Source organism: Zootoca vivipara, chromosome 6, assembly GCF_963506605.1.
Source record: "Zootoca vivipara chromosome 6, rZooViv1.1, whole genome shotgun sequence".
Classification (NCBI taxonomy): domain Eukaryota; kingdom Metazoa; phylum Chordata; class Lepidosauria; order Squamata; family Lacertidae; genus Zootoca; species Zootoca vivipara.
The window spans coordinates 89691873-89715158 of NC_083281.1; the positions used below are offsets into that span (position 1 = coordinate 89691873).

Here is a 23286-nt window from a genome sequence, read left to right on the forward strand (position 1 = left end):
CACCACTTATGAATTGTATTTCCATAAGAAGAATTATTGGCTCTGTAGCAGAGAAACACACAGTTCCTTAGCGGTTGGCACAATCATTTAAAACTGGTTGCAACTGTGCTGTATAGCCTCATATTTTATCTAAGTTGGAGCAGGGAGTTGAACCCAAGGCCAATTCCAATGCCCTGTTTGCAGAAGTGAGCTGATTATACCAGTTATACCAGTTTCAATGTTACAAGGTATATTAGCCATTTCTAAACTGTAATCTAGAGTCAGTTTTACTTCTGATCCTCTGTTGATTCCACCCAGTGTTGCAAAAGTCACACACTTGATGTTGTCCCTTTCAAAGCTTTGCTGTTGGCAACCTGCAGAATGCCACCTTCCAGGTGGCTTTTGTCTCCTATCGTGGTTCTAACCTACCTTTTGAGAATCACTTATCATTGGCAGTCAAAATGATATTTCCCCCTTAGCCAGTAGGGAGAAGCTGTAGTTCAGTGACTACAAAGAGCACACACTATGCATGCAGAATGTCTCAGATTTCTGGTAAAATAGGGCTGCCATAGGTCTGGATTTTCCAGGATTTCAAAGGCAGTAATTTCCAAAATGTGGTGCTTTGTCCTGTTTCTTAGGCAAGTCAATCATAAAATCACTTTTGGGGGGGGGTCCTTAAAAAAAAGCTCAACAACCATGGGGTGTCCTGGTATTTACTTTTTGAAATATGGCAACCCTAGGTAAGAAAAGAGACCAGTTGGATCAGATGAAAGGCCTATCTTGTTCACCATCCTATTTTCCAAAGGAGATGCCTCTAAGACAGGCATAGGCAAACTTGGACCTCCAGATGTTTTGGGACGACAATTCCCATCACATGGGAGTTGTAGGCCAAAAACATCTGGAGGGCCGAGGTTGAGGAAGCCTACTCTAAGAAGTCCTCAAGCAAGGCTGCAAGGCTTCCCAAGGACATCTGGTTGGTCACTGTGAGAACAAGATGCCTGATGCAGATCATGGCAATAGTCCTCTTCCACTGCTGTGGCTGCCTGGTGATTGGTGTTCACAGGTTTGCTACCTCTGCTCCTGGAGGTACCTTTTAGCCATCACGACTTGGAGTCACTGGTGGCATTAGCAAGACTGGGAAGTCTTTTCCTTCCCCAAGACCCTGGAGAGATGCTGTCAATCAGAGTCAGCAACACTGGGACAGATAGACCAATTAGCCTGATTCCATGTAGGGCAGCTTCACATGTTTGTACTTGTTTGCAGCCTCCCATTGTTACGGCAAAAGCATTATCAGGAAGCTTTCCCCCAAACTAAGGGTCATGTTGCATTCATCAAATTTGTTGGTTGGCACAACTTTATCTCTCTCTCCCTCCCTCCCTCCCTGCCACCCCCGACTTCCTGCTTGATTACAGAATATGACAGTGACACTTCTTGCCATTATAAGATGGAACTCAGCTATGAAAACTTCATCACATCGGGCCCTGAGCCTCACCCTTCTCCCATTGCAGATGATGAAAGCGATGATGAAGATGATGATGACATCCCAAGGGTAAGCAGAACGAGGCACCTCCATGCTGGGGTTCTTACATGCTCAGTTGCTTTTTATTTCAGACTTTCAACATTAGCAATAACAAATTTCAATTCACTTCAAATGCTTGCTTCTGGGTGTTCTGGCATTTGATGTAGAAATTCACAGAGCTTCTACATTGCCTCTTTTGTAGACCTCTCAAGCTGGTTGTCCGTATCCATGCAACCCCGTACTGGATCTCATATGCGCATCTCCTTGACAGCACCACATGGTTCCATGCTAAGCAGGTTCCAGATTACACCCAAATGATGGCTTGAAAATAACACGAACAAACATAGTAGTTTAGGAAGGAAGAGTTTGTCTGGGCAGTCTCCACCTGGTGCTTTGTTTGTCCACCAGTTCCCACATTTACAGATTATCATCAGTGTAATCCACTAAGTGGATTCCCTCAACTCCTCAGCTTCAATTAGCATTCTTTGCTTGCCTTTTTATATATGCTTTCTGCACTCACCCCATAACAGAATTCTGTATTTTTCTGCAAAATCTATAGAACCGCCTTTTTCTAAATGCCATGATTCACACAAGGAGGGATCAGATCAAAACTTGGATATACTGTAGATACTCTTGTTGTTCAACACTGCAGTTTGCATAATGTGCGTTTTCTTGGATTTTTATGTGTATATATACATACAATTAGTGTATGCAGTTTACTGTTGCCTCTTTGTATGCATTTTAAATACTTTTGGTTGTGACTCTTTTTCTTGCGGTTCTATTTGTAAAATGCCTAATAAAGGTTTGATAGTCAGACTTTTATGCGTGCGCGTTGAGGTGGGAGGCATACCTCTGAGTTAATTAAAATGTTTTGCATTTAGAAGCTCTCAATCTTAGTTAGACCTCTTGAGAGCTGCTGCTTGTCGAGATAAATATTCCGTGGCTGGATGGACTGATGTCCCTCCCTCGATATGACATGGACATGCTTGGCTTCCCTTGGCAGGAGGATCACTATGCCTTGCTAGTGAAAGCTTGGGAGACCAAAGTATTCCCTACAATTAGAAGGCGGTTCCGCAATGAAGCAGAGAGGAAGTCTGGCTTGGATCAAATTAAAGGAGCTTTGCAGCTGGGTAAGTCCACCAGAAGCATTTCTCTTCTGAATTTAGCACCAATTTCCAGGCCATTTGTTAATACCCACCCTGGCAAAACTTTGCTCTTGTGCTTATTCCTCTGTTTCAATACAGAGCTAGATACTCATAAAAGGTTCTCCATGTTTGCTAGAGAATCTGGCCTGTAGTGACCTGCTCATTCAGCCATTGCTTGAGAAGTCTCGCTTCCAGTGGGCCAAACTGCTAACCTTCAAGCTGTTCCATAGGCTTGCTTAATTGAAGGCTGGTCTTTGTTTCAGGAATGGTTGATATAGCCCGGCAAACAGTGGAATTCCTCTATGAGGAAAATGGGGGCATCCCTCGAGACCTGTACCTTCCCACAATTGAGGATATCAAAGACGAAGCCAATAAGTTCACCATTGATAAAGTTCGAAAAGGTACGTTTTGGGAGGGGGTCGGTCTTTGACCTCAGTTTTACTTGGGTTAGATTAAGGATGGCTTCAGGGCCTCACCTTGGATGGCTCCAAACAGAATGAGTGAGCCACCTCCACTGAGAAGCAGGTGAAGGTCTGCTTGGGGTGGGTGTGCTGCAGTTACTCATTCACCCACTCGCATCAGCACAACCCCCGTTTTGAGGCCACAGCCATGAAATGTTGGGCGTGGATGTGTGAACACCCACACTCTGTTCCTGTAGGCTAACGGAGCAGAAGGAATTTAGCTGCCATCATAGTTTGAGCTAAGTCAGAGGCCCTGCTTCTCATCACCGTGATCCCGTGCTGCTTTCCTGTAGGCCTTGATGCCTTACAAACACAATATGACAAGAAGACATGGCAGCGAGAGCTGACTTGCTTATCATAACTGCAAACAACAGGCCACAGATTGGAGGATGTACAAGTCCTTACCTACTCCTCACACATGGTCTGGTCTGTATAGGCTGTATAGGCTGGACTTAGGAGCAGCTGCTAGCTTTAGCCCTTGAGAAAGCCCAGCTTTATCTTACCAAAGATCACAATGTTAAGACCACCTTTCTCTTGGTTTCAGGTCTCACAGTCGTCACCCGCTGCCCAGATAGTAACAACGTGGCCACCAATGCTGTAGGAACAGCCCTGCCTAAGTTTGCTATCCGTGGGATGTTGAAGACATTTGGACTCCACGGAGTTGTTCTGGACGTTGATTCGGCAAGTGGAAGCTATGTTTAAGCTTGGGTGGGGTGGCTCTGGCGTTTTGGCTGTAGCCTGTCACAAAGGCGCAGAGTTGTCAGCTGAAAAACATTTTGTCATTTCAGGTGAATGAGCTTGTCCAGGTAGAGACTTATCTCAGGAGCGAAGGTGTCTTGGTCAGATACTGGTACCCTATTGATATGCTGGAACGACCACCTGCTGGCTATAGGAGGACTGCAACAAATGGCCTGGTCTCTCTGGACAATACAAACATTCAGATTCACAGGTAAATTAAAATTAAAGCATTGGGGAGGGAGCCTGTGCCTGAGACCATTATCCTGGCAGCTACATCCAAGGTCTCTGTTTCTGTCCAAGAGATGTAGCTTTGTGTAATAAAATATTTTCTGACACCTAAGAGGAAACCTGACAGTGTTTATGAAAGACCTTCTCCACCAAAGTTCAACTAAGGTTCTGATAATGGTTATTTTCAATTTTTATAGAATCTATGTGATTCTTTTTTAATTTAGCTACTTAACAGTTGTTAATTTCTGTTCGTTCTTTTATTAATTCAGGGTTAATTGGTAGTTTTACTCACAAGTCTTCCTGTAACCTGTCCTATTCAGCTGGAGAAGTTTGCCCTTCACTGCCACAGATAGTAAAGGAACAACTACCGGTATTTCTCAGGAATGAATGCTGCACTTTGTCCCTAGATGCTGCTGTAGTGCTGCTTGCTGTCTCTTGGTGCATGCCAAAGCAAGCTGTGTTGCAGTGCCATCTAGTGAAAGAATATAAGCAGTATCACACATATTTAGAATACAGTTGAAGGGAAGAGGGGGAAAGTACACACATTTTTCAATCCTAAGGGATTACTAATGCTCTAATACAGCTGATCAAACACAGTGGGTGGGCAGTGACAGCTGGTGGGATTGCTGGGGGTCATGGGGCCAATGAACCCCATGGGGTGGCCAAATTCTGTTTTTCTCCCATTCTTCCCTTGCAAAGCTACTATAGGAACATGAGCATTGCAATTTTACAAATAGGACCCAACTAAATGGAAAAAAACATCTTAGTTTGATTCAGAAGGTTCAGGGACAAAATATTGTGTGTTTACAGAGGTTGTTTTTTTAAAAGAACCTTGAAATACGTGTTTTCTTTATCTCTCTTTTTACAGAGAACTTTTACGATGTGAAGCTGCACTCGCTAGGCTGTACTGCCGCATGGCTCTTCTAAATATTTTTGCCCCTAAATCTCCCCACATGTTTACTCACCTGTTTCACATCCCTGCCATTCGGGACATCACTCTAGAACATCTCCAGCTGCTATCCAATCAGCTTCTTGCACCACCTCTTCCTGGTAAAATGGGACTTTTAAAAGCAAATAATACAGTAGTTTTAACCATATCCGTAAATGAGATAGTGTGCGCATTTGTTTATTTGTTTAATCAATTCAGTCTTTGTAGCTCTTGGGATCAGTTTGTTCTTGTCATATGATGAAGGGAAAATGGATATCCAAAGATGAGTGAGTTGAGCCGTGTCTCCTTTTTCACTTGACAGATGGAACGATCAGCTCCAGCTCTATCCTCCTGGCCCAGTCCCTCCAGCACTGCATACATTCCCAGAACTGCTCAGCCACAGACCTCTTCTACCAAGGCAGTTCCCAAACAGTCCAGGAGTGGCTCACAGTTGCCATTGCTCGGACCCTCCATCAGGGAGAGGAGAGTCTGCTTGATCTGACAAAACAGATCTGTTCCTTCTTGCAGGTAAGTTCCCCTCCCCCAATATCACATTTTAATTTACAGTCGTACCTTGGATCTCGAATGCCTTGGCTCCCAAACAAATAGACTCCCAAACAATCAAAACCCAGAAGTGAGTGTTTCGGTTTCTAAACAATTTTTGGAAGCTGAATGTCCAGCGTGGCTTCTGTGGCTTTCGATTGGCTGCAGGAGCTTCCTGTAGCCAATCAGAAGCTACGCTTTGGTTTCTGAATGTTTTGGAAGTCGAACGGACTTCCAGAACAGATTCTGATCAACTTCCAAGGTACATCTGTATTATAGTTTCATAAAAAAACATTCTCAAAGCTATTCAGGCTTTTCTTTGATTAAAATGCCCATTCGCCATCTTGAAATAAATTATATGTAGTATTTATAGTAGATCAGAGAAGGCTCTGAAGTAGGTAAGAGCACAAACAACTGCTAGCTATGCTCTCCCTCCAGTGCTGGAGGCATTGTGCCTCTGACTACCAGCTGCTGGACATCACAAATGAGGAGAGCGGTACTGCACTCAGGTGCTGCTTGCAGGATTCACATATGCATCTGTTTGGCCACTGTGAGAACAAGGTGCTGGACTAGAAGGGCTTTCTTAGACTCCTTCCTTGTCCATAGGAGAAAAGAGCTGCTGGAGAGGAAAACACCTTCATCCATTCCCTGTTCAAAAGAAATCCAGCCCCTTCCCTTTGAGAGAAGGCCGGGTGGTGCTGGAGTCCCTGGCAGGATTGTGCTTTCTGCCTCTTGCTTGTTCCCCTTGTTTGTGAACTATAAGGGACTGCCTTTTCAGCTCCTTTGTAGCTTAAGAGGTGGCATGTTCTGACTCCATAAGTTTTTGAGATGTAGGGGCTCTCCAGTTCAGCTCCAAGCTAAGCTAGCCTAGCTCAGCATCAATTTAATTTAGAAATGGTCGAATGGATGGCTGTGTCTCCACTCAACAGTTTATAACTCTTTTAAAAACTCTGCTTTTCAGAATGCTCCCGAACAGTTCCCATCTGAAGAGTTTCCCATTTCTGAATCCAAAGTCAACATGGACGTGAACTTCCCTGGTGCAGCCTTTATAGTTGTGTCCTGTAAGGAAAGTCAGTCTGGATTCCGCAAAGAGTAAGTCGCTGCGAGCAAAGAGAATGAGGATGAAGGGAAACTGGCTTTAAAAATCTACCTGCCCACCAAAGAATCCTAAAATACTGATTTTTCCCTCCCCACAAGCCACACCATGGTTACAGAAAGGAAGAAGTGTATGTCATGATAATGACAGTATCTTGTACAATCTCACTAGTGATACAGTCCTGTTGCCTTATAGAGTAACGCAGGTGACATGATAAATCCCTGACCCCAAGGAGCTTTCAAAGCAATTGAAGATGAGACTCCTGGGTCTGTTTTCTTAAAAGCTTCTTGTGCTGTACCGTTAGCAAACCTTCCTCCTCCTTTTTTTGTAGCTCCTCGCTTTATAAGGCTCCCTGGGCTCGGATTCTTGTTTATGGCCTTGGTCACAAAGTGAAGAGGAGTGGCCAGTTGAACCTCATTGAGGCTGTGTGCTACCCTCGAGATGCTTCTCCAACCAACACAGGCTTGACGCCACCCCCCACAACCAATCAGTATCCTTCCGTCATCATATCCACAGACAAGGTCCACATCAAACTTGGTAAGATTTAAAATGCACACACGAAAACGTCTTTGGAATAGGGATTGATAACTGCAGCAGTAGATCATAACTGCATGCCATGAATCAGGATCTGAGATACTAGCTTGAGTGATCTTAATTTACCCAAGAGCTATTCTCATCATGTTATAATTGATTTTTAAAACCCCACTCTTTAAACCTTGCCTTTGAGAATTCTGGAGGTACACATTGCTCAAGGATTTTTCCTTGGGGAAGCTAAAGGGGTGGGGGCTGATTTTTCTTTACCACAAGTCTCCTTTTCAATAATGCATATAACACCATTGCTGAAAGCAAACTTCAGCGGCTACTCTTATTTCTGTGGGTCTCATTCAAGGAGTGTCACCGCCTCCTGGAGCTGTGCTCATCCTGCACTCCCTCCCCCTGGAATTTCCCCTGGCGATGGCATTTGCAGAGCAGCTGCTGACCTGGAAACTCGAGAATGGCGACGGAAAATCTGAAGAGGAGCTGGACACAATCCCTGCCTCAGTTCTCTTGCAAGTGGTGGAAATCCTTGGTGAGAATGGAGCTCCTTGTTGTACACAAACAACCATGGGTGGGGAAATACAATAATGTTTTGGAAACTACAGTGACAAAATGGCCTCAATGTCATTAGCTTAAAAAAAAAAACATTAAGACAGCCCTTCCAATGAGCCACCCTGTGGCCACCTCCCTGCCCAGAGTTAAAAGACCCGGCTGGATGCAACAGAGATCTGATATGTACATTGCTGGTGGATTTCCTCCCTCCCTCCCTACCCCCTTGCCCTCTTTTTGGTAATGGTAATGATGAATGGTGAATAAGGAGAATTAGCAGCTCATAGGATTTAGGATCCCAGTTCTGGTAAATAGGCTTTGGTCAATTTTAGTGCCCTGTTAAAGAGACCCAATTCCTGCCACCCAGAAACCTACACTATGCAACAGATGTCCATGGCTCTGGGGAGGCAGAACACCAGCTATGTCCTCTAACATGGCATCTTTTGAGCTCTGGGGAGGCCTAGAGTCTCTGCTCTTGCTTTTCCTTGGTAACAATATGACTCTTGGTTTTTTAACGCATGCAGGTTGGAGGCGAGCACTCTCGACATGGCTAGCTACGGATGGGGTGCTGTCTTCACAGCTTCCGCACAAACTGGAGCAAAAGAGCATATTCCATTTTAGGCTGCTAATCTCTAAACTTACTTATAAACAGGAGTACATTCTGCTGCAAATGCCGTAACCCCCATTGTGTTTTCTTTTTTTACAATCAAGTTGTGTATAAATTTTATGAAATAAGTAAATAAATAAATAAAAGCCCTTACTTTTCATCCTGTTTGCACATTTCTAGGGAATTTCCTGTGGACAATTAACATGGCAGCCTGTGTGAAGGAACTGCTCTTTCATCTCCTAGCTGAATTGCTTCGCAAAATTCATGGCCTAGAGCAGAAGAAGAACCCAGCAGGGTTGTCCTCCTCCATTGCGCTTCAGCTCAACCCTTGCCTGGCCATGCTGATGGCTCTCCAGTCAGAACTGCACAGGCTGTACGATGAAGAAACCCAAAACTGGGCATCTGGAAATGCTTGTGGTGGGTCTGGGGTTGGAGGAGCTGACCAGGGGAGATTTTCCACTTATTTTCATGCTCTGATGGAGGTCTGCCTGGCCGTAGCAGAAGTAACCTTGCCGATCAACATGAGCATCACAGCCAATGTGATGTCATCGACCAGTGGCCCAAATCTAAGCGATTCTTCCTCCTCCTCTTCATCGTCTCCTGGGCAGACCCCGCAGAGCCCAAGCCTCCTGTCAAAGAGGAAAAAGGTTAAAATGAAGCGAGAGAAGACAACATCTTCAGGGAAGCGAACTTCATCCCGAGCTGCCGAAACGGACACTGCTCTGTTGAGCATTGGTGGGAGCAAGCCAGAGGACATGTTGTGGTTCCATCGGGCGCTCACCTTGCTAATAATCCTTAGGCATCTAACAAAGAAGGATCCCCAGGGGCTGGGTGTGACAAACGATGCTGTGGCCGATGCTTGCCAGGCCTTGGTTGGGACAACTGCTCACAGCCGATTACTGGTGATTTCGGGGATCCCCACCCACTTGGAGGAAGGTACTGTGCGGAGCGCCATCCGCAAGGCCTGCAATGCCCACGGTGGTGTCTTCAAAGATGAGATCTACATTCCAGTTCAGGAGGAGGAGCCTAAGAAAACCAAGGACAAAGCGGAGGGAGGGGAATGTAAGACCGAGATGGACAAGCCTGTGGTCTCCAGCAGCGTGGACAGCTTGGACATCAGCAGCTCCAGCAGCGTCACGCCTGCCATGAGCATCAGTGCCTCTGCTTCCACCAGCCAAGCCTCTCTTTGTAGCTCCCAGGGGATCTCACGGACCATTAGCGATATCTCTGTAGACCAGTTTCAAGCTGGGCTGGAGATGGTCATTCCGCCTGGGTTGCTGGAGCCACATGTGGTTTCCAGCCAGGAGAGTTTAGACCTTTCACTCTGCAGCACTGGGAGTCTGGGCAGCCTGGGGAGTCTCGGGGAGCAGCTCGACAATGTGGAAACTGCATCGGTGTCAGATGTCGGATCTATGTACACTGTTACATCTCTGGACAGCCAGCCGGTCCCCTCGAGGCCCATCAAGGGCTTTGCAGTTGTGGAGGTAATTGTTTTCTGCAGAAGAGGGTGTAGCGGTAGGGGAGCCAACCCTTTAGGGTAGCCTTACTAGCCCTGGGGGACCTGCCCTGTTCCTCTTTCTCAGCTTCCACCACCCTCTTATGTGTCACCTAGGGCAAGGGGGCAGGATTCCCACTTTTTTAAAGGTGGTCTCCATGAGAGTGAGGAAACAGCCAGCTGAATTCCATATATATTGGTGTTATCACCAGGTTTCGCCCTGTCACTGCAAGATAGATCTTGGCAGGAAGGAAGTGTCTCCTCTGCTTATACATGATGGGGGGCCTGGGTATTCTTAACATGACGGACAAGGGATAGCATAATTGCACCACAGCAGGTTGATCTGGATAGAACAGGCTGATTGTACAATTAGTTGTAACTTTGGTACCTCTTAGTGTGGAGAGCTGACAGGTATGTGCTTGAGGCAGCTTGAATTAAAAGATTGTTGGTAAATCTGTTTGCTTCCTATGATGAACCTGATTCCTGCGCTCTGCAGTTGTCAAGATTGTTCCATGCAGCAGGGAGGGAAAGGAAACATATATCCATTTCTCTTGAGTCACAATAAGCTGCATAGCATTTGGAGGCTTTGCATGTATATCAGACAAGACAGCAAAGAGACTCTAGGATTCCTTAAAGATTAATTTGTTGTACTATGAAAAAGCTGAGGATGGAAGAGCCTGCAGTTCATGAGTGTATCTGTTGAACTCAGCTTCTGCCTTACGAAAGAAGCTCAGGCTATAATGAATTAGCCTGTAAGGTGCCACAGACCTCTTTGCTGTGTTTTCATGCAGCCATCTAACATGATGTGAGGAGGGGCCATAGCCAGACTTTGGTTCATCTCAGTGGCTCCTAGGCCTGGCTAAAAAGTAGTAATAGTGGCTCTCCTGGCTTGTAAGATGAGGTATATTTCAATGCAAAAGATATTACTATATTGGTACCCAGCCATCTTAAAATGGACTGTGGTGTTGCAGCAGTTTAATTTCATTTGCATAGTATTCTTATTATTTATTATTAACAAATTTCTTACTAGCACTTCACCATAAAGTCAAAGTGCAGATTACAGCACTGTAAAAATACAACATGAAATTAGATTAAAACAATTTGTGGTTGGGTGAGTCCTAAAATATATAATAGGTTTTTCATCTTGTTTTTTAGAATTTGGGATTTAGAGGAGGCAGAGCGGATTGATTATGTCAGAAGTGAGTGGGAAAGGGTAGGGGAGAATGTAAAGCAGGTCAAGAATTCAAAAGAAGCATTAGCCATTGATTGAAAAGAACTCATTTACCTTCATAAATTTACCTTCATACATTTACCTGGATGTGTGTGTTCGTTGAAAATAGATACGATCCCGGGCCAAGATAGAAAAGATCCGAGCCAGCTTATTTAACAGCAGCGATTTGATTGGCTTGTCGAGTCTGGATGGAGAGGATGAGCTCATGGAAATGTCGACGGAGGAGATTTTAACTGTCTCAACTGTGAATCAGAGTTTGTTTGATACACAAGGGAGCCCTGCACTTGAAGACTATTTCAATGACAAGACCATCAAAGGTGTGTGTTCAGTTATGTTTTGAAAGCACTTTGCACTCATGCTGTATGTGCCTTATGCGTGGTTTGAGAAACAGACCTTCATTTCATTTCGTTGGGGTTTGTGCAAGAGAAAATGCCAAGGGGGTTTGCTGCCATTGTGAGCTGAGCCACGTTCACGGCACTGCCGGAGTTCAGTTATCCAGACCGTTAGACTACAAGTCCTCTCTTCCCTAACCTTGCCTATGCTGGCCAAGATGATGGGAATTGAAGTCCAATGCCACAGCCTTTCGCAAGAGATACAAGAAGCACACGTTTTCTGGCAGCGATTAACGAATTGAACACCCATTAAATAGTCAATTAAATAATTGTTCATTCTGTTGAGAAAATTACAATAGACAGCCTGGCCTCTGCACAGACATGTGAAAAACCGACACCAGAGTAACTTGAGTCCTTAATGCAGTGGGTCTTTCCACAAGTTTCCATGAGTTTGGTCTTCTACTGGCTTTGTCCCATGGTTGTTCTTAATATTTTGACTTCCTTCAGGTGACAAACTTGTGCCAGGTGCCCGCGAAGTCCTCACGGAAATATTTAAAAGCTGCCTCCATTCTGAGCAAATGCTGAGCCTGACACCTGCAAAGCCGACCAAAGTGGCAGAGATTTTCCTCAGCAAAGAGCAGATTAACGCCCAGACACCAGGAAACCTGCTGCACACCTTCTTCACCAATGTCCGCCCCCCAAAGAAAGTTCTTGAGGATCAGCTCACCCAGGTTGGCATTGCTCTACTCTGTGCTAAAGATAGTGGCAGTCGTGCTCTGCGACTAGGGGAAATGTTTGTTTTATGTTTCCTTGTATGAACCCTTTTCCTCCTGATCTCAGGAGCCCACTTGTGGGGGCTTCTTTTTGGCAAATGTGCTCAGCCTTGCCTTAAAAGTTGCAGCCCTCACCATTCTTTCCTTCTGTGCTTTGAAGATCCTGCGAAAATACGGGGCTCCCAAGCCAAAGTTTGACAAGAGCAAGTACAACAAGGCTGGCAAAGAGCAGCACCCGGTGAAAGTTGTGAGCACCAAGCGGCCCATCACAAAGCCCCCTGCCAAGGAGAAGGCAGTGCTCAACAGTGTCAGGTGAGATTATTTGACCACTCTGGCTCCGTTCCCAATGCTTTTCACGCGGCTGCCCTTTGAAGCGCCTCTCGGTTTGGCACTTCAGCCCCCAACTGGAAATGCAGGAAGTGACTTAAGGGGAAACGGGCGCGGGGGGATGCACTAAAAGTCACGCACGGTGTGAAAGCCATCCACTGAGTCAAAGCCTCTTTCTGGATTTGGTCCGACACTCCTTGCAGTGGGCATCCGGTTCATCTCTTTTTGTAAACTGCTTTGAGGGCTTTTGTTTACAATTTGGTGAATGCTGAAGGTGCACGTCTTTATCCTGGCCTTTGACCCCTGAGGTGTGTGCTTTCAGGACCCACCCTATCCCTGTGACCATTTCCCCTGTTTTTAATTCTGAATCTTAAATTGTCATAACCCTCCCTGGGACCTGCTGGTGACCGGCGAGTAATAAATTTGATTATGATGATACAGTGGTACCTCTGTTTACGAATGGAATCCCTTCCAAAATGTTCGAAAACCGAGGTGTGGCTTCCCATTGGTTGCAAGAGCTTCTTGCACTCAGTGGAAGCTGCATCACACGTTTGGGTTCAGGAAAACATTCAAAAACATTCAAAAGCATTTACTTCAGGTTTTGGGCATTCGAGAACCGAAACGTACGACAACGGAGGCATTCGGGAACCAAGGTACCACTGTACTTTAATAACAACAACAATAATAATTCATTATTCTGGGTATTTTCTGGGACTTAAAAAATGTTATGAATTATCTCTGTGTTCTATATACAACTGCTTTGCACAAGTACAGTGCAAACACACTATCTGACACACTATTCCTCACATTAGCAGGACAGCTCTGAGTGAGAAGAAGCCGACTGTGAAGCCCAAATCCCCAGAGAAAAGCAAGCCTGAGGAAAAGGACCCTGACAAGTCACCCACAAAGAAACAGGAGGGTAGCTGCCCACTTTCTCTTTTAGGCCTCTGCAGAAACACTCTGCCCAGTTGCTTCACTAGGCGAGATAAGTGAAAAATACTTTCCAGGCAACACATTTGCAGCATCTAAAGTCCCCCTTTGTGCAAAAGATGGAAATTTCAGCCAGCACTGGCTTACATTCTGGGTACTATAAGCAGGGGCAGAGGAAGGGGTGGGGGGTGGGGGGTACGGGCCGCCCCAGGTGTCACCAAACGGTCTGCCCACTGCCTCCACCCCCACTGAAGGGCGGCTGAGTGGGAGGAGGCAGGCAGACTCTGGAGGCCCCACAGTGCACCCTGCCCTTATGGATGGCTCTCCCCGCCGCTGGGCACACCGCCCCAAGCACCCGAGCGGCTTCCTCCGCGGCTGACTGTAAGCTCATCTGGATTCATACGCGTTCATTCAGAACAGAGTTCCTCCAGCACCACTGTATATTTGCCACACGTGAATGTACTTAGGAAGCATGTAACGTCCCAGTCCTTAACTCGGATGGCTTTACAACAAGCCCTCTTGAGAGGCTTCACAGCCATTCCCCATTTTCCAGGGTGAGAGCAAGTGGCTTGCTGAAGGTCAAGCCAAGGAATTGGTGGCTGAGCCATGAGTTGGCATCTGTTTGCTAGCCCTGTCATAGAGGGGCCAGAATGCTCCAGTGCTGAGAACTTTAGGAGCAGGGTTTTACAGAAGTTGTGCCTGTGCTTATTTCACAACCCATAAATGTTTGTTTGTTTTTTATTTAAATATTTATAAGTACATTATCACAAAACAGTAATGATTGCAAATTATCAGAAAAGGAGGAGTAAATGTACTCAGGAATCAAATGTTAGTTTGATCATAGGCAAGGTACCTTTAACCAGTATAAACCTTCCCTTTGGACGTCTTGTTAGGAGTATTAAATAATAATAATAGAAAAATAGCTAGGAGAGGCTGTTGCAGTTGTGTGACCTGGGTCCAAGAATCTTGAAAAGTCACACCTATTTTCTACCACACAAGATTGCCTCAATGCCCTAATATGGTCAGAAAAGGTCCTGCTTTTGAGTGTTCTCACCACCAGTTTGAGTGGCCCCCTCGGTATAAAACTATCTAATAAGCCATGTCACTTGCAGTTTCCTTGGAGAGCCTTTGCAGCATAGCATGTCCTGCTATATTTCTTTTCAACATCTGGACTAGATTTATTCCTTCGGCTTTGGTGCGGCCCTTATGCTTTACTGCCTTGAAATTATTTCATGGCATATTTTTAAAATCACACACAAATGCCATTTGAGAGCTTGTGTTACAAGCTAGAATAGAAGGAGAGATGTTTTAACTTGAATAACTAGATACTGAGGGGGGAAATGATATGTTAGGGCAGTGGGGAGTCTACACCCCCCCCCCCACTGAATCCTTTCTTTCGCTTTCACACCCATTTCAGTTCCTGAAGAGAAGTACCTGACACTAGATGGATTTCACAGATTTGTCATTGACCGGGCAAAACAGGACATCCGTAGCGTGTGGCGAGCCATTTTGTCATGTGGTTATGACCTTCATTTTGAAAGGTAAAGAATTGGCTTTCTTCACCACCCCCCCCCCAAAGTTTCTTTTGCAAAAGAGGAGCTGAATGCCACTTAGCTCACATCTGCCCCATCAGGAGGTTAATTTTGGCAAGTGGCTGGCTGAAAACATTTGTTACGATGCAAGTGCTCACCAACTGTGCAGGTTTCAGTCTGCCCCTCTTCCTCCAGGTGTGCCTGCATCGATGCCAGACATGCCCAGAAAGCTTCCCGCAAGTGGTCCTTGGAAATGGACGTCGCCCTGGTTCAATACATCAACCGTCTCTGCCGCCATCTGGCAATTACACCAGCTCGACTCCACCCACACGAAGTGTACTTGGACCCTGCTGACGCTGCTGACCCGCGCGTTGCCTGCCTGCTGAGTATGTGTGAAGTTCTGAGCTGTGGGACCTTCTTCCTCCCAGATACTGGGTTTCTGGACCAGTTTTGGGGGCAGGTGTGCTGAGGAGCTCATGGCCCGGCTGGGAATGCGTTTATCCTTTGTCTCATCCCCTTCCTCTCATTTCCTGACATCTCTCTTCAATTGCAGACGTCCCTATTGAAAGCCTCCGCCTGCGCTTTGCTCTACTCCAGTCCCTCAACACCACTTTGGAGACGTTCTTTCTACCGCTAGTGGAGCTCCGGCAAACAGAAATGTACACCAACAGCATTGCAGCACTTCTCCAAGAGGCCAAAGGTCAGGGCTTCGCATGGACTAGGTGGCCGGGTGATCCTTATAATAATAATCCTATTACTAATGCAGGAAACTAAAATCATGTCACTCCACGAAGACGGATTTGAAGAAGTCATTCACATATCAAACTTTTCAGAAGCTGCTTTAGTTATTCCATTCTTTCCTGTCAGTTCTGCTACTTTTTCATCACAAAGTTTTGGTGCTTCAGAGAAGTCATGTTTAATTTTATTTTGAGATTTGATCTTAGAAGCTTTTGACTGTTTTCTCTGTTTTCGGTGCCTTTGTTAGGTTGCTGTGAAATCTTAACGTGAGTCAGTCAGAGCCTCTCTAGTCTTCAAAATACATATCCAGGGCTCCTTTCTTTAACATTTAAATGAGTACTGCTTGTTTTTGTTCTGTTTCCTTTTGGTTAAGGTGGTTTTATTTCATTACTCTGCTGGAACAGAAGCTAAGGAACTAAACTGCCATCTTGGTCAGTGCCTGCTTCTCTCAAGGCTGTCTGTTAACAAAGAACTGTTGTCTGTTGTGCCTTTTCCTTTAGGATTCATCTTTTATGATACAAAAGTGGCTGTAATGAACAGAGTGCTAAATGCCACTGTGCAAAGGACGGCGGATCATGCAGCCCCCGAGATCACCCTGGACCCGCTTGAAATTGTTGGAGGTACGGTAGCCCTTCTTTGTTTATATCTGTAGAAATAAGCAGAGGAGGGGGTAGGAAGCAAGCAAGCGTGCCTTTGGAGCAGATGGAATTCAAATTTCTGCCCACACCAAGCTCCTTTCTTTTCCTCTCCCTGCTTTCTCACAGGAGAAATTCGTTCTTCAGAGAACTCCTATTTCTGCCAGGCCGCTCGGCAGCTGGCGTGCGTGCCATCCTCACAACTCTGTGTGAAATTGGCCAGCGGGGGAGACCCAACTTATGCCTTCAACATTCGCTTCACAGGCGAGGAGGTCCATGGCACAAGTAAGCAGCTTCTACATTTCATCATGGGCTGCCAAAAATTTTACTTGAGCAACTATTTTCAGAAGTAACAAGCCACCAGCATTTAAGTAAGCTTGTTGTTGTTGTTGTTTGGTCAAACTCATGTTCGTAGCTTTGAGAACACTGTCCAACCATCTCGTCCTCTGTTGTCCCCTTCTCCTTGTGCCCTCCATCTTTCCCAACATCAGGGTCTTTTCCAAGGATTCTTCTCTTCTCATGAGGTGGCCAAAGTATTGCAGCCTCAGCTTCAGGATCTGACCTTCCAGTGAGCACTCAGGGCTGATTTCCTTCAGAATGGATAGTTTTGATCATCTTGCAGTCCATGGGACTCTCAAGAGTCTCCTCCAGCACCATAGTTCAAAAGCATCAATTCTTCGGCGATCAGCCTTCTTTATGGTCCAGCTTTCACTTCCATACATCACTACTGGGAAAACCATAGCTTTATCTATACGGACCTTTGTCGGCAAGGTGATGTCTCTGCTTCTTAACATGCTGTCTAGGTTTGTCATTGCTTTTCTCCCAAGAAGCAGGCGTCTTTTAATTTTGTGACTGCTGTCACCATCTGCAGTGATCATGGAACCCAAGAAAGAAAAATCTCTCACTGCCTCCATTTCTTCCCCTTCTATTTGCCAGGAGGTGATGGGACCAGTGGCCATGGCCTTAGTTTTTTTGATGTTGAGCTTCAGACCATATTTTGCGTTCTCCTCTTTCACCCTCATTAAAAGGTTCTTTAATTCCTCCTCATTTTCTGCCATCAAGGTTGTGTCATCTGCATATCTGAGGTTGTTGATATTTCTTCCGGCAATCTTAATTCCAGTTTGGGATTCATCCAGTCCAGCCTTTCGCATGATGAATTCTGCATATAAGTTAAATAAGCAGGGAGACAATATGCAGCTTTGTCGTACTCCTTTCCCAGTTTTGAACCAATCAGTTGTTCCATATCCAGTTCTAAGTGTAGCTTCTTGTCCCACATAGAGATTTCTCAGGAGACAGATGAGGTGATCAGGCACTCCCATTTCTTTAAGAACTTGCCATAGTTTGCTATGGTCGACACAATCAAAGGCTTTTGCATAGTCAATGAAGCAGAAGTAGATGTTTTTCTGGAACTCTCTAGCTTTCTCCATAATCCAGCGCATGTTTGCAATTTGGTCTCTGGTTCCTCTGCCTCTTCGAAATCCAGCTTGCACTTCTGGGAGTTCTCAGTCCACATACTGCCTAAGCCTGCCTTGTAGAATTTTGAGCATAATCTTGCTAGCGTGTGAAATGAGCACAATTGCGCGGTAGTTGGAGCATTCTTTGGGATTGGGATGTAGACTGATCTTTTCCAATCCTCTGGCCACTGCTCAGTTTTCCAAACTTGCTGGCATATTGAGTGTAGCACCTTAACAGCATCATCTTTTAAAATTTTAAATAGTTCAGCTGGAATACCATCACTTCCACTGGCCTTGTTATTAGCAGTGCTTTATAAGGCCCATTTGACTTCACTCTCCAGGATATCTGGTTCAAGGTCAGCAACCACACTACCTGGGGTGTACGAGACCTCCATATGTTTCTAGTATAATTCCTCTGTGTATTCTTGCCACCTCTTCTTGATGTCTTCTGCTTCTGTTAGGTCCTTACCACTTTTGTCCTTTATTATGGCAATCTTTGTACGAAATGTTCCTTTCATATCTCCAATTTTCTTGAACAGATCTCTGGTTTTCCCCATTCTATTGTTTTCCTCTATTTCTTTGCATTGCTCGTTTAAGAAGGCCCTCGTCTCTCCTTGCTATTTTTCGGAAATCTGCATTCAATTTTTTTGTATCTTTCACTATCTCCCTCACATTTTGCTTGCCTTCTCTCCTCCGCTATTTGTAAGGCCTCGTTGGCTAAGTAAGCTAGTAGGGAATATTTAATATGAAAATTTATCTGGATCTTTTTCAGCAAGAAGGCATCAGGGTATATCTCTTGCCTCAAGTACAACCCACTCAGGAAAACGGTGCCTTACTCCCCCTTTTAGATCCGTCTCCATAAATATCTGAGAAGACACCTTAAAAAGATGCCATTGATGGTTCTTGACCCCAGTCCACCTTATACATATAACTAAAGTGCATTGGAGGGGATATAGCAAAAGAGAGATCTGATGGTGCAGGCCTTGCAAATGTGCACACATTTTGGGAAGAGGCAATGAAAGAAAGAAATTTCTGAAGTATGAGTTGGCACCAGTGCCTCTATACCCCAAACTGTGTCTTCTATCACTTTTTGATGGGTCAAATACAGACCTAACATGTAAACCATAGTAGCTGTCCATTCGATCATATCACAGGGCTGGAAGGAGGTTTTTTCTTTAAATACTTGGTTCAATAAATTAATGTTTGTTTCATTTCTGAGAAACTGACTCATAAATTAAGGGTTGCTGGGGGTGCAGCTAAACCTATGGATTTTGCCTTCATTTGGCAGCCTTTGGGAAACTGATTTGCATTCATGAAATTTGCTTTGTGTTATCTCTGCATCAGTTTGTTGTTGTTGTTGCAACATCTAATTTATTGTGTAGTCTCTTGAGAATGAACTTTATTTTGTAAGGTGATAGCTGTGGACCTTGTTTTTAAAATTTTGTACAGGGTTTTTTTCTCTCTAACAAATGGATGTTGGCTCCAACAGCACAAGTTGAGTGGGCTGGTTAAGAGGACTCCTTTCTGGGGGGCTGCTACCCCATACACCATGACTGGTTGTGGCTGCACAGCTCTCAAAGCTTCATCTTCCTTCCTTCCTTCCAGGTGGTTCTTTCCGTCACTTCTTGTGGCAGGTCTGCAAGGAGCTCCAGAGTTCACTGCTCTCCCTCCTCTTGCTCTGCCCCAGCTCAGCAGTCAATAAGAACAAGGTATGCTAAGCCAGTGCAGAAGAATGGGGAGCTGCCTACCGCCACCCTTGTGAAGCTACAGCTGATTTGCGCTCTTGCTGCTGCTGCTGGCCACAGGCAGGCACCATACGTTTTGTTGTGATACAGCCAGGGCCGGCCCACTCATGAGGCAAGGTGAGGCGACCACCTCATGCAGCAGGATCACAGGGGCAGCAATTCCGGACTCCAGGGAATGCATTGCTTCTCCTGTCGCTGCAGTGGCACCAATGGCTGCAGCACACTTCTTGGAGGCTGGATCTTCCACCTCTGTGGAAGGCCCACCCCCTCCTTGCCCTGCCTCTGCAGCGGTCTCTCAGTGAATAGGAGGCACTGTTGGTCTCCTTCCATGCCTAAGGAGGAAATGGCATGAACTGCCCTCTGGGGTCTCCTGGGGTCTCCACCTGCTCAGCATGATTCAGAGTGGGCCCCTTCCCACCCCCTGCCCCCATGATAGCGTTGGATTCCTATTTCAACTGTTGGATAAAGTTGGTTTAGCCCCCACCCCCACCCCCGGTTTCCAGTGTGGCTCTTCACTCACCCCTTCTTCCCTGATGTTGGAAGCCTCCATTTTGTGGTTTGTCTCTGATGACAAAACGTCTTGGGCCAGCCCTGGATAGGACATCATTGAAACCCTTCCCTTTTTAGTGGAGAAGAGGAATACAGTGGAACCTCGGTTTTCGAGCGTCTCGGAAGCTGAACGCTTCGGCTTTCGAGCGCTGAAAACCTGGAAGTAATTGCTTCCGTTTTCGGACACACCTCGGAAGTCGAACGGCTTCCAAGGTGTGTTTCTCCATTTTCTCAATGGATTCCACAGACCATCCATTGAGCCTCGGTTGTTGAACATTTCGGAAATCCACTGGTCTTCCAAAACGGATTACGTTCAACAACCGAGGTACCACTGTACTTTAATGAATAAATACTATTCCTGGGCAGATTCTGCCTTCCTGGCTAATGCTGTTCTCCACCACCAGGGCAAATACATCCTGACACCCAGCCCCATCAGCTATGGGGAGGAGCAGCTGCTGCATTTCTTCGGGCAACTGTTGGGCATTGCCATCCGGGCAGACGTCCCCTTGCCCCTGGATCTCTTGCCCTCCTTCTGGAAGACTTTGGTTGGAGAAACACTAGATCCAGATGTTGACCTCCAGGAGGCTGACATACTGACCTACAACTACATCAAGAAATTTGAAAATGTAAGTGGTGCTTCCTCCCCTTCCCCTGCTCTTTAGTCACCTGTAGAAGCTGCTGGATGGCAGACTATAAAAAGGGAGTCCTGATTGTTTCAGCCAAGATCTGTTTTGGATTGATTGTGGGTCTCTTTTCATCACTCTGTGTACTTTGGTGGCATCCTGGGGAAATCCAGTGGGGCTGAGTGTGGGTCAGACTGCAGGTTGAGAATCAGGAGGGCCAAGCAGCCTGGAGATGTTGTGCTTTGCAGTGCATCAAAAAGTGAGGCTAGAAATTTTCAACATTCTTTTATGATTGGTTTTCCCCAACAAAAGCCTCTGTGCATCTACAGCCCCTCTTGTGTTAACCACCCTTTTAAATAATCCACAGATTTACAGTGTGAATCTCAAGGCCTCTAAGTGCTCAGATCAGAAAGTGCATGCACCTAAGTGATAGACATGCCCCATTTCTCTGCTGGTTTGTCTTTAGAGTTTTTAATTTGCGATTTAATATTTTATTGTTTTACAATGCTCAGAGTGCTTTATATAGGCTGAAAGTTGTATAAATAATACATTTCCAAATATATACACAACATGCTTGTCCAGTAGACAGCAAAGAACTCCCAACTGTCAAAGTAGAATCCACCAGGAATGTCTGCAAAAGCCTCTCTGGAATGAATGGAACTTTGGCAAGAGCCCCTGCAATGTTGGTGGGACTTGGGTAAGAGAGGCTTCCAGGGAACTGTGCTGTCAAAAGTTCTGCTCGGTTTTAACCAGCTATTTGTTATGTGCGCACTCCCTGGCTCTCTCAGAAATGCCAAAATCAAGATTGCTGCTCCATTTTGCAGCATTTCCAAAAAGCATCTGTCTCTTGGCTCACAACTTAGGCAGAGTGCTGTGTCTTAAAGAAGCCATTTTTTTTCTTATAACATGTGTCATAGTTCTGACTCAGCAATTGAGGAGCACCTCCTCAATGACATCACAGATAGACACATGCCAAAGTTGTGTCTAGTGTGTCTGAAAGAGAATGAGTGCTCCTGAATGCGACCCAGGTGTCCTTAATGCCTGCCCAAGGCAAGTGGGGCAGGAAGAGATCTGTACAACTTTTACTGGCTACCTCAGTGTTTCTGGAAAGGCCCAGAACAGGTTTAGGAAAAATGGATGGACCTTGTTGTCTGTCCCTTCTGGCTCCAGCACTCTGGAGGTGCCACTCATCATGGCCTTGGCCTCCCCTAGCTAGTTGCTGCCTGATTCTCCTGCCCGCTCCAGAAGTCCTCTTGCCCTTCTTCTCAGCAACTTTTCCAGTCTTCACAATGCCCTAAGCAGTTTTCTCATTTCTGAAAGTCTTCCTTCAGTGAACCAAGGCCAGCTGTCCTCCCACAGTGCCTGGTGGCTGTTGTCCTTCTGCACCTACTCCTGTGTAACATGAACCTACTCCTCCAGTTTAAGTGAATTGGGAGCCCCATCCATTGACACTCCAGCTGCAGATCATATAGGCCAGGGCATTGAGGCATTTGCTTTGCCTGGGAAGGCTGAGCCAAGCCCAGACCCTGTCACGTTCCTCTCTGGTGTTGTCCTAGCTGAACGACGAGTCGGAGCTGGAGGCCCTGTGTGCTGAAATTGCTTCCCAGCACCTTGCGATGGAGAGCCCCGACTGCCCCAACAAACCGAGCTGCAAGTTCACATACCTGACAATGACGGGGGAAGAAGTAGAGCTGTGTACCAGAGGCAGGCACATCCCGGTTGTGTGAGTAGCAGGGGTCTTTGGGACAAAAGGATCCGCGTGGGGGCAGCAGGGGGAGGCTGCATCATGGGAGTGTGGCAAGAGTTTCATTGCAGAGACCTGACTGTCTGCCTCTTTCCCCTCAGGTGGGAGAACAAGGACGTCTATGCAACAGCCATCCGGAACCTGAGGTTACGCGAGCTGCACAATCCAGAGTGTGCGACGGCCGTGAGGGCTGGCCTGGGCTCCATTATCCCTTTGCAGCTTCTGACCATGTTGACTCCCCTGGAGATGGAGCTGAGGACCTGTGGCCTCCCCTACATCAACCTGGAGTTCCTCAAGGTGTGTAGCAGCTTGCCAGGCTGCAGAGTGGAACCTTCCCCAGCTAAAGGTTATGCAGACATTGAAGCTGCATCCAGAGGGTTGGAAGAAACCGGCAGCATGGAGCCATTATTTATTGGATATCGGATCCAGTTTAAAACACATGACTCAAGTCCAACAATACATGCTATGATTCTAGTAGCAGAGGGGGGAAATGAACCAGAATCATCCCAAAAGCTTGGTGGGGGAAAAGATCCATAAGGTTTGGGGTCCTCAGAAACTTCTCCCCCTTGGGTCATAACTGTTCTCCCTCTCTCCCTTTGTCTCTTGTGGTGGCCAGGCACATACCATGTACCAAGTGGGACTGATGGAGACCGACCAGCACATTGAGTTTTTCTGGGGGGCGCTAGAGATGTTCACACAGGAGGAGCTCTGCAAGTTCATCAAATTTGCCTGCAACCAGGAGCGCATCCCTTTCACCTGTCCCTGCAAAGATGGCGGACCAGACACTGCGCATGTCCCTCCGTACCCCATGAAAATTGCACCTCCGGATGGCACTGCAGGTGAATGGG

At 46.1% G+C, this 23286-nt stretch overlaps 1 protein-coding gene across 8 annotated transcripts in view; it reads left to right on the forward strand.

Moving 5' to 3' along the window:
- HECTD4 (HECT domain E3 ubiquitin protein ligase 4) overlaps positions 1 to 23286 on the forward strand; it is a 111822-nt gene that overhangs the window by 80829 nt on the left and 7707 nt on the right. For 6 of the 8 annotated variants that reach the window (XM_060276330.1, XM_060276333.1, XM_060276332.1 and 3 more), the window contains exons 51-75: positions 1392 to 1528; positions 2502 to 2628; positions 2907 to 3044; positions 3649 to 3785; positions 3893 to 4053; positions 4939 to 5120; positions 5321 to 5526; positions 6503 to 6633; positions 6969 to 7174; positions 7527 to 7706; positions 8511 to 9814; positions 11166 to 11373; positions 11896 to 12119; positions 12322 to 12473; positions 13301 to 13407; positions 14836 to 14959; positions 15146 to 15336; positions 15504 to 15650; positions 16189 to 16308; positions 16453 to 16608; positions 19383 to 19486; positions 20476 to 20697; positions 22251 to 22417; positions 22540 to 22735; positions 23055 to 23277. In XM_060276330.1, coding sequence (XP_060132313.1) covers positions 1392 to 1528; positions 2502 to 2628; positions 2907 to 3044; positions 3649 to 3785; positions 3893 to 4053; positions 4939 to 5120; positions 5321 to 5526; positions 6503 to 6633; positions 6969 to 7174; positions 7527 to 7706; positions 8511 to 9814; positions 11166 to 11373; positions 11896 to 12119; positions 12322 to 12473; positions 13301 to 13407; positions 14836 to 14959; positions 15146 to 15336; positions 15504 to 15650; positions 16189 to 16308; positions 16453 to 16608; positions 19383 to 19486; positions 20476 to 20697; positions 22251 to 22417; positions 22540 to 22735; positions 23055 to 23277 — 5250 coding nt within the window. The remainder of the gene's footprint in view (positions 1 to 1391; positions 1529 to 2501; positions 2629 to 2906; positions 3045 to 3648; positions 3786 to 3892; positions 4054 to 4938; positions 5121 to 5320; positions 5527 to 6502; positions 6634 to 6968; positions 7175 to 7526; positions 7707 to 8510; positions 9815 to 11165; positions 11374 to 11895; positions 12120 to 12321; positions 12474 to 13300; positions 13408 to 14835; positions 14960 to 15145; positions 15337 to 15503; positions 15651 to 16188; positions 16309 to 16452; positions 16609 to 19382; positions 19487 to 20475; positions 20698 to 22250; positions 22418 to 22539; positions 22736 to 23054; positions 23278 to 23286) is intronic. The other 2 variants (XM_060276331.1, XM_060276334.1) reach the window with 1 other exon arrangement.